The following is an 11,545-nucleotide window of genomic DNA, read 5'->3' as shown; positions in this document are numbered from 1 at the left end:
CCAAACCGGCCGTTGACTGATGTAGATCTACGTAAGCATGCAAAGGGGTGTGTACCATATTTTAGGGACGTGTTTATGCGAGATAATATGCCTACGGCCCCATGGGAAAATGAAGCTGGCGTTATTAATTTAGATAGTCAAAGGGGGCGTGGCACTCATTGGGTCTCGTATAAGAAACGTGGTGGATGCGTTTGGTACTATGATAGCTTCGGTAATATTCCACCACCGCGTGAAATAGTCGAGTATTTCCGCGACTGTAAAATCTATTATAATTACGGGCAAGAGCAACAATTCGGTACGACGAATTGCGGTCATCTGTGTTTAAAATTTTTGTATAAATAACTCGAATGTCGTTGGTGAGCGCGTAGTAGTCATGTCGACGACGTTCAGTATAGAGGGCGTTGGAAATACGGCGAGTCACGATTTCTATCCACCTATTGAACTTCATCCGGGAAAAATGTACGTCATCGGGATGGTGGGGTTTTACGGCTGTAACAGCATAAGAAACATTCACGCGGGAAACGATAAGTTTTACTATAAAACTGAGTCAAATAGCGTATACTCCAAGGTGATAACAATTCCGCACGGTGCGTACGAGTTGGAAGAGATAAGCGAGTATATAAAAGCTCACATTCCTACAAGTCGCTTTAGTCTACGTGCAAATAACAATACGCTCAAGTGTGAACTTAGCTGCGAATTTGATATAGATTTCACTCAAAGAGACTGCATAGGACGCATGCTCGGTTTCGAATCGAAGATATTGGATGCGAATGTTCTACATACCTCTGCTTTAGATATACAAATCATTAAGCATACCAACATTCACATAGAGTGCAATCTTATTACGGGATCCTATCGAAACGGAAATCGCGCTAAAGTCCTTTACGAAATAGACGTTTCCGTTCCACCAGGTTATCGCTTAGATAAAATTCCCAGTAATACTCAATATTTGGAAGTAAATACCAGTAGAATTAGTAATATAACTATAAAATTGACAAATCAAAAGGGCGAATTGATCGATTTCGGGGAAAGTGAACCGTTTACGGTGCGATTAGAGTTAAAAGAATATGGGGTTACGTATTAATCAAGGTCCGCTGCCATCCTTCCTGAACACTATAAATAAACGAGATAAGCGGAAATCGAGTTATTCTCAATCGGGACAGGGTCCGGGCACATTAACGCCAGCAGAAAAATATTTCTTGGAATCCATTGGTCTGAAAGTACAACATGGCGGCGGCAGCAGACTCGTTAAACGTCTTTCAAAGCGTACACTTTGACGAGACGATTGTTAAGTCCGATATTCATACTTATCTTCCATATGGAGGATCTTCGGATTACGGTCTTTCCAGTGAAATACGAATATTAATTCAAAATCAAGAGCTGATAACCGCCACATACGATAGCTTCTTGTACTTGGAAGGAAAAATCGAATGGAGTCAGCCGCAAGAAGAGGGTGCCGCTGCAAAAACATGCAACCTTACAAACAATTTCGCGCCATTCCTTTTCGAAGAAATTCGCTACGAGTTGGGAGGTCAGAAAGTGGATGTATGCAGGAATCCTGGTATTACATCCTCACTGAAGGGATACGTATCATATACGTCTACTGAAAGCAAAGGTCTTAAACATTTGGGATGGTCACCCATCGATGATGGATCTCTTCAAGTAGACTACGACAAGAGCAACAAGGAGAAGCATTTCGCTGTTTGTATTCCGCTAAAGCACATATTCGGGAGCATGGAGGACTATCGGCAGGTCATCGTAAACATGCGGCAAGAATTAGTATTAATTCGTGCTAGAAGCGATGCCAATTGCTACATCGGCACCGCCGCCGATGCAACAATAACATTAACAAAAATCCAATGGAAGGTGGCCCACGTGACCCTTAGCGATAGTGCCAAAATTGGTCTATACGAACGAATCAATAAAGATGCAAAAATTACAATGCCATTCCGTCAATGGGAACTGTACGAATTGCCCGCTTTAAAACAGGCACAGTCGGATATATGGCCAATCAAGACTTCAACTCAACTAGAGAAACCGCGATGGGTAATTGTAGCATTTCAACGAAGCGGAAAAAAGTTTTCGCGCGAAGCAAGAGCGGCCAATTTCGATAACATCAATATTCGAAATTTAAAACTTCATCTCAACTCAGAAAGTTATCCGTACGAAGCGATGCATTTAGATTTTAATGTCAATAAATACATCATGGCATATCAAAACTATGTAAACTTTCGACGTGATTATTACTCGAAAGATGAGCAAGACGCTCTGTTTGACTATTTGTATTTTAAAAGTTGTCCGATCTTTGTGCTGGACTGTTCGAGACAAAACGAGTCTCTGAAGCATTCAACGGTAGATGTTAAGCTGGAAATGGAGTCGTTGGAGGCCTTCGAGGCGGGAACGGTTGCTTATTGTCTGATCCTGCACGATGCGCTAGTTCAATACAATCCTCTGACCGGGGAAGTGAAGAAACTATAATTTGTACTTTTTCTATAAATAAAATGTAATGATAAAAATGTTCTTAGTCTTATTTCAACCGCCAAAAATGAAGGTGGTGATGCAAAAGCAAAAGCTGCCCATTCAAAATCTAGATACGACGCCAAATGTGGAGTATAAAAAAACACACGGCGAGTTACTTCCAAACAGTGTGAGATGCTTAATATGCGGACCGTCTAATTGCGGTAAAACGAATACGATGCTCAGTCTGTTAACTGAACCCAATGGTCTACGCTTCAAACACGTGTACGTCTATTCCAAATCGCTGAATCAGGACAAATATAGGCTTTTGGGTAAAATTCTTCAGCCGATGAAGGATATTGGCTACTTTACGTTTAGCGAAAACGCTGATATTATGGAACCCAATGCGGCCAAACCTAATTCAGTTTTTATCTTTGACGATATCGCATGTGAAAAACAGGATAACATTAGAGCGTACTTTTCAATGGGCAGGCATAACGCCATCGATTGTTTCTACTTGGGTCAGACGTATTCTAAAATTCCTAAACAATTGATTAGGGACAATGCCAACTTAATTGTTCTATTTGAACAGGACGACTTGAACTTGCGGCACATTTATGAAGATCACGTTGCTCCCATAATAACGATGCCGTTGTTCCGAGAGATGTGCTCGGAAAGTTGGCGAAATCCGTATGGATTTATGGTGATAAATAAGGATGCGGATGTGCAAAACGGCCGTTTCAGGAAAGGTTTCGATCACTATATAATACCGTGAAAACGTGTTTGTTATTCAGTTAGAAATAAACAGCTATCAAGTCAACAGCTTTCAAAATAAACAGCTTTCAAAATAAACAGCTTTCAAATAAGAGCTCATTGAAAAACAGGCTGTTCCCCCTGTTTGTTTACCTGTTCCCTTGATCGCATCATCATCATCATCATCATGGATACTAAAGAGATGGCCTTGAAACGACGAATAGTTCAAGCGCGTAAAGCGATACAGCAAAAGTACAATCGTCTCAAAGCGGATCGTTTTATTAAAGAAGTGGAGTTTGTACGAACGTATAAACCGTTAATTCAACCGCTATCCCAGATCGTAAAGAAAATCGAACCGCCGCCGTCATCATTGGTTATTGATACGAAAAAGGAGGAGCCAGAGGACGAAGTATTTACATCGCCCCCTAAAAAACGCCAATCTCCTGCAAAAAGAAAGTCACCACTACAACGTACGACTCCTGCGATACCTTATTACATGCGATCGAGACGAAGACCCTCTTCCCTTACCGAGATCAGTCCGCTGGCTAGACTGCCCTACTTTCAAAAATATCCGCCAACCGATATGAGTCCGATGGTTAGACCTTTTCACCCGACGGCTACTCCATCATTGAGACAGCCGCCGTCATTTCTACAGAGTACAGTGATAGGAGAGCATCAACCGGAGGAGGAAGAAGAAGAATCCTCTGTCGCATCATCATCTGCTTCATTACTCGATATGCAAGGTTCGCAAGCCTTTTTGGAACAATACAACCACCTACCGCGGATATACGTCGAGCGCATGATAAGGGATACGAGTAATGCAATTGACACGACTTTTGGAATTCATTATGATGTCGAAACGGATAAGTGGACGATGGGCAGGACGCCGGTGACGATAAGTGACGAAGATTTGGTCGTTAACGGGATCCGGTACAAAGGTACTGCGGGCCTATACGAACTGATCATTATGAATGAACCGAATGAATCGCTAGTATCCAATCAGGATAGAAATAACTATAAGCAGATAATAATAGCAACTCATGTCGCACGGCGCAATTACGATCCCACCGATCAGATTCGAGGCAATAAGAGCAAAAAGTATAAGCTCATAATAAAGCCTCTACTAAAGGAGGAGGAGGAAGAGACGAAGAGGGGGCGTGCGAAATCCGGAAGCGGTATATTCAAGGAACTCGGCCGACCGACCGAATACAAATACTGGAATAGCGTGCATGAACTGATTAGGGATTTAGAGGTTTTATGGGGTGAAAAAATGGCTGGTAACACTGGAGTACAAAATGATATAATATCAATCGTGGAAGAGCTGTACGAGGAAGGTTACATAAAAAAGCCCACGCGACCGTTTTTACGTCAACTAGTATAAATACCCCCTTTTCCGTCTTCTTGCCCACATTCGCCATGGATAAATTCGGACGTTCTCATACCCACGCTCAATTTGGGAAACTGCTAAAGACAAAATTTTCCATTACCGACGATACTATAAATGTGGAAAAATAAGAGACTAAGTAATGTTGTGGATCCTATTGAACGTCACGATGCCCTAACGTTGCAACACTACCTATCAACAAGACTAAATCTCAACGGAAACCGGTTAATGAACCTCGCCGATCCAGTAGACGACCGCGATGCCATAAATAAAGGGTACCTCACACAATACATGCAGATTGCGAAAGCGCCCGTAGACAGTCTTCGCAATTACGTAGCGGTACTAGAGGAAGAGTTGAAAGCGGTCAAAGAAACTTTACATAAACTAATAGAGGATGCAGCAGGTGGTGAACGAGTTACACAAAGCGGCGCGCAAAAACTTCCCTCGTAGACGTACCATCATTAAAGGCTTCGATGATCTTTGGCAAGCAGATCTAGCCGAATTTATACCTTACGCAAAAGAGAATAAAGGCTACAAATACATATTAGTAGTTATCGATTGTTTTTCAAAATATCTATGGACGCGAGGGTTGAAGACTAAAACGGGTGAGGAGGTGACAAAAGCCGTACAGGCTATTTTCAAATCTACGAGACGCAGACCGAAAAATCTACAGACCGATGCAGGGAAGGAATTCTATAACAAATCATTCGCCAAATTAATGATGCAAGAACGCATTAATCACTATTCCACGTACAGTACGAAAAAGGCCGCACTGGCCGAGAGGGTTATAAGAAGTATAAAAAACCCCTTGTACCGGCAGTTTAGTTTACGCGGAAAATATGTATGGATAGATGCAATCGAATCGATCACGAGCGAGTACAATAATCGTAAACATCGAACAACGGGGATGAAACCGATCGAAGTGAAGGCCGATACAAAGCTGGACGCCTACAACCACATCAAGCTCTTCAACAATAAGAAATGCCGTTTTAATGTCGGCGATGTAGTTCGAATTAGCAAATTTAAATCCATATTTGCGAAGGGCTACACCCCCAATTGGTCCAGTGAGCTGTTCAAAATTATAAAAGTACAAATAACAAATCCGGTCACGTATTTGTTGGAAGACATGAAGGCTAAACCGATTTTAGGTGGATTTTACGAACATGAGTTGCAGAAGGCCAAGTATTCGGACGTATATTTGGTTGAAAAAGTCCTGCGTCGCAAGAAAGACAAAGTGTACGTGAAATGGTTGGGTCTGGACGAGAAATCGTGGATTGATAAAAATAATGTTGTTCTATAAGGTTATGATGTGTCGATTTGAATAAATAAATAACTAAAAACTTAAATATTTACTTTTTATTATTGTAATTCACCATACAACATATTTCCTAGTGTCTCTTTTTCTCGATGTCATCTATTCCACCACCCTCCTTTTTTATCGAGATATTTTTCAATTGTTGTTAGAAGTGATTATTGAAATATGTCGAACAATATCAGATTCCATTTTCCATCATATCTACCCATAACACGGTGCTGCGACAAATTCCAAGAGTGGCAGGAAATTCGTTATCGTATCTTACATAGATAATCGTTTGTCCCAGACACTCACACCCCACACTTCTTGTTAGGGGTTATGCAAAATTGACGAAATGCGATATACAGATACTACGTCAATGATGCACAGAAGTCATGAGATCTCACGGATTAAAGCTCATTTAAAGTTCATCTTCCCAGTACATTAATGAATATTATCATTGTTAAACTGAGGTGAATGGTCTCTGCCGTCTTCTGGGAATCTTCAATGTTGCAGGTGTTTCACGGGTATCATTTGGGACAATGGTTGATATGTGTGTGTGAGAACGTCCTTGATGTTATTTTAGAATCACTCTTTTGCTAACTCCAACAAAAACCTCCACATATATACCTAGGGGTAGACATTTTGCGGCACAAGTGTTAATCTGCACGTTATCGTCATGTCTTCAACCAAACGCGCCAACAAGTTGACTTTAAAAAAAAGTGCAACGAGTAAGAAGCCTTACATAAATGCCTGTGGGGGTGGTGGACGCTCAATCTTAAAGACCGCCTTAGAAAAACCTACAAAATTATCCGATGGTGATGTGATCAACCTCGTCACGGAAGATGAAGAAGGACATCGGGAAAGGTAAGTTGTAAACTTGTATAATAATTTAGTACTCGCTCTCCACCATCCATATAGATACTAATGTTGTAGGTATTATTTTATTTTTTTTATAGAACAATAGCTACCACCACCACCACCACAAATGAACTGGAAGATTTTCTAAAAGAATATGAGGGAAATTTCAATCATGTTTACGCTCCTCCAATTACAACGATTCCTCCACCTCCCATGAGACCACCGGTGATAGATCCCAGACATGGCCAGCAACAACAACAGCAACAACAACAACAGTTAAGGTACAAATTATTGTTCACGAAAAATAAAATTTCTAATGCATATATGTTTTTTACAGCCAGTATCCATCAGTACAAATATTGGAGCACATTATAATTCCTGCGCCGCTACCCCAGGCAAATACTCAAACGCAGCCACCAGAAAATGGTAGCTTTACATCCACAAATCCTCGATGGGGTGGCATGCATCAATTTCCGTAAGTTTACTCATTACTGTACCTCCGTTTATATGAAAAATACTAATTATTCTAATGTTACGTTACAGAAATAATCCAGCTCAACAACAACAACAACCAAATTTACCACTACAGCTACCTGTAAATAACGGCGGCAACAATCACTTTCAGTAAGTTACTTTTATTATACATACAATCTATTTTTAATACTGTGTTTTTCTTATTGTTACAGTGCCCCGTTGCCTAGGGGGGAAAAAGATATGCAATTACTAAGAGAATTTTATGAAAACGTCTCTCCGCCGTCTTCAGCAGCCATCGACCAAGAAGAGGCGCCACCACCACCGCCGCCATCTCATGAATCGCCCAGATGGCGCGAGCCATCCACACCCCAAGAGCTGGCGATGTTATCAATGGGGTGTCTGGAGAAGATGCTGACAACTTTCCAGGCCAGACAAAGAAATTCCCAACTCCAGACGGAGCGTTTAGAACGGGAGTTGGATGCATCACGAGTTCAAGATGAAAACCTGCATCGAGAGATGAAATTTATTATAAGTTACATGGAATTTTTAAAAAATAATTAATTTTTCTTTTCAAATTTAACTTCACATTTGTAATTAATAAGTAAAACATTAATGTAATGTACCTAATTTGTAGAAAATACATGGATTATTTAATGCGATTGTTGATATTAATTAATTTAGTTTATCTGCCACAAACATTCACGGAAATGTAATATTTACGTACCTACCTGAGTTCGAGTGAAAATACTAATCCGAATTAATCATTATCACAAAGAAACACCAAAATTATTTTCCACAACACATCGCGAATCGGTGAATATCACTGTGCAATGAAATGAGTGCATACGCAAGTCGGCATAATGCGAGCTGATAATTTTCTATTTTTACCAAATGCGCGATACCATGCAGAACGTCTATTCACGGTAGGTACAGTGTACTCGTTTTTAAAATTGAGAGTTCATTAAACACCAATCCCCAAATTTTTTTAAAGAGGCTGGTTCTAAAGGATGGATGTCGGGGGAAAATGAATAAGCACCCTTTATACATTCTTTTAATTCGCAAACTTTACATACAAATTGTCTTAATTGGTACACAAGAAATAACCATCGTCGTCGTATTTATGCCATTGCCTCACACACAAAGAAATAATCCTTGCCTTAACTGCCACTGTATGAATCATTACAAAATCAGTTTTTTCATACGGCGCTGACAACCCAGCATTTCAACATCCCACTTTAATTTTCTAATTTTCAGTAACAGTTCGTCAATTCTTTTTTTCCGTTGCTGCTGCTGCTGCTGTGGATGATGATGAACAATGGCTCTTGACATCTCGCCTATTATAGAATTATAAATTATTGAGCAAAGACCCATTACAACAAACACTTATATTAATCTGAACCACACCCATTCTTAAGTCGCCTTGATCACCCGAAAACAATACACCCTTTGTTCTCAAACTCCGCTCGACAGACAAACACCGCATGGCCTTGAAAGTGAGCCAGTATCGGCACGCATTAAGCTTTGAGTGAGCCAAAATCGATATGACCTTAAGAGTCTTCTGTACCCACTGCATCCAATGTAAATTTCCATAAGAGCGCCCGCCATAAAAACTATAGTTGTTTTTCAAAGACAATTTTTTTAAGAACTATTTTATAAATTTAGACCTTTATCTACAAAATGTTCGGACTATTTTTTTTTAAGTTTATACCAACTGAATACCGATTGTTTAAAGATTAGATGTTTCGCACCGATTATTGCGCTAATCTGTTTTATTTTTTTACTCTCGATCAAGACGATTTATGGAAAAAGTAAACCGACAGTTTTTTAGATAAGTTACATGACCCCAAAAAATGAAGTCATAATTTTTGTAAATAAAGTCTGTATCTTGGCGGGCGTTAAATCAACAATTTGAGTGTAACAAGTGGCGCCGCTGCACAGTGTCGGTGGGAACTAACTAAGGACCAAGACAGGACTTAACAAAGCAAGAATATCATCTTATCTCTTGCAGCTATAATCATCTATACACTATAATGTAAAAAAAAGTTGCGCTTAGGTAAAGAAGACTCTTAACGGCGCGGCGGTTCGATTTACTTAACGATCTGGGATAGCGGTTGAATTAGCGATTTATACGTTCGTACAAACTCCACTTCTTTAATAAAACGATCCGCTTTGAGACGATTATACTTTACACGCTTAAACTATTCGTCGTTTCAAGGCCATTTCTTTAGTATCCATGATGATGCAATCAAGGGAATAGGTAAACAAACAGGGGGAACAGCCTGTTTATTTTGAAAGCTGTTTATTATAAAAAAATGTCGTCTAGGGCATTTATGCCGGGATCGCCTCGCTTTAGCCTTTTATCTAATTTAGTACCAGGTCCGCAATACTGATAGCCAGGAATATGTAGTTCCACTGGAAGTTTGTTTATGAGATTATTAACCAAGCCACTCCCATCCGTACACTTCATCACTTCCATCAAATAAAACAAAAATGCTCAAATAAAGTACGTTTATTGACATATGTGATACATAAAATAAGTAGGTCGATAGTATAATAATTCCATCATGCAAACTGTATTATGAGAATTGACGTTAAACTTATAGTTTAATACGTCTTCAATATCGCGATAGATGTTGTCATCGTCGCCCTCGTCCTCGTTACCAAACTCCATTTTACGAAAATGACGGTAGTTAATCACCTGTTCGATAACATCCTGATAGAAACAGGACAGAGCGTACGATTCCAGTAAATCCAAACGATAGTTGATTATATCTTTTAGATTAAACAATTCTTCAACGACGTACTTACTCATCGTGCAATAATGCAGCTTATCACGTTGTATTGTTACGCTCTCTAATATTTTCTCAGTCGTCGTGGGATCCCGCACAAATTTCCTGTTATAATGAATAGTAAAATTTGCGTTAAGCGATTCAGAACTTTTGTCGTGCTCAATATCTTCTTCCTTAACATTGGACCAGTCGATCCAATTTTCGAGCTCTTGAGATCTAAAGAACTTCATCTCGAGATATGTTTGGTGCTTTAGAAGCATTTCCCAATCTTCTTTCACCATCACTATCGCATTTAATGGAGAGTGCACAATTCGTAAAACTGGGGCCAAATTAAGATGCGTACTGTAGCCAATTTCAATATATTTCTTCGAATTGCTTTCACCATCGTAGAGGTCATATGATGAGCAATCGATTAAACGTTCGTCGGCAGCTTTACTATGCACATTTTCAGCAAACTGGGTGATAGAATCATCACTAGTGTCTTTGTTGTTATTACAGCACCAGCACGAGCACGAGAAATAATTATTAGTACAACTGATTGTATCCATTTTGGAGCTTTTTTTCGTTGAGATGATCTCGACCCCACGATCACAGAACAACTAAAGTGTTTCTAAGGGTGGATATGCATTTAAATAAGAGACACAATTTCTCTCTCTCATCAACAACATTTTATTATTTCTCTCTATCTCATTTACAACTTTTTTACATAAATTTTAAATTAGTAGTCTCCCCCGCCGTTCCGGCGCTTGTTATAAACACTTCTTCCCTGGACAAGGTGTCCTTGAAGATCTGCAGACGGTTGTCGCTCTTGAAGTAGTCATAAAAGCGCAAAGGAAGGATGCACTTAAAGTTCTCAGTATCGATCAGTATTCGGTCGCCATATTTGGTATTGATTAGGTCGATACCAATCACTTTATACTTTTCACCGACCTTCATATCCTTGACGTTCTTGAAAGGTTTGCAGTAGGTGCTACTGTTGAGTTGATTAAGATCCATTTTAACTGATTAGCGAACACTATTCGACTGATTCCATTCACCGTTTCTACCACCATTATATTGCTGTCTGATGACCTTGAATTTTAATGCGATAAACATTACTGTCTGGTGACCTTGAAATCTAGTGCGATATACCATTACATTGAGTTCTGTTGACCTTGAAATCTAGTCCGATAAACTGATAAACGATGATTTTCTGCTAAGACGGGAGACAATATCTTACAAAATTGCTCTATTTTTCTACTAAAGCGAAATCTATCCAAGGCCATAGTTTCCCAAGGCCCTTTTCGTGCCGCACTATATGCAAAGGACCACGCGATCAGTACATACACGCGATTGTTACTATCGTCAAATGTAACTTTCTTCATCACCGTATTATGTATTCACCCAACTGAGTCTCGTTCAGTCCGTTTATAAGGCAATCAACGCATATTTTGTAATTTAAAAAGAGTCTACATAGTTCAATCCCCAACTCATACGTTTGGACAATGTTTTGACACTGTTCCCTAAAAGTCTCAGGTCCATAGACCGCCTCAT

General features: G+C 39.8%; 2 protein-coding genes across 2 annotated transcripts; both read left to right on the top strand.

The window, feature by feature from the left end:
- Positions 1-1,227: 1,227 nt before the first annotated feature.
- LOC116181807 lies at positions 1,228-2,478 on the top strand. The gene has a single exon (XM_031502232.1). The coding sequence runs from the start codon at positions 1,228-1,230 to the stop codon at positions 2,476-2,478; it is 1,251 nt and encodes a 416-aa protein (XP_031358092.1).
- Positions 2,479-5,805: 3,327 nt separating this feature from the next.
- Positions 5,806-7,882, top strand: LOC116181808. The gene is made up of 5 exons (XM_031502234.1): positions 5,806-6,755; positions 6,848-7,030; positions 7,087-7,224; positions 7,293-7,373; positions 7,436-7,882. The coding sequence occupies exons 1-5, from the start codon at positions 6,568-6,570 to the stop codon at positions 7,782-7,784; spliced, it is 939 nt and encodes a 312-aa protein (XP_031358094.1). The 5' UTR covers positions 5,806-6,567; the 3' UTR covers positions 7,785-7,882.
- The last annotated feature ends 3,663 nt before the right edge of the window (positions 7,883-11,545 follow it).

The sequence above is a fragment of the Photinus pyralis genome, unplaced genomic scaffold (assembly GCF_008802855.1).
Source record: "Photinus pyralis isolate 1611_PpyrPB1 unplaced genomic scaffold, Ppyr1.3 Ppyr1.4_unclustered_Scaffold2294, whole genome shotgun sequence".
Classification (NCBI taxonomy): Eukaryota; Metazoa; Arthropoda; class Insecta; order Coleoptera; family Lampyridae; genus Photinus; species Photinus pyralis.
Note: the sequence above shows the minus strand (reverse complement) of the source record. Positions and strands in the feature narration are given on the sequence as shown.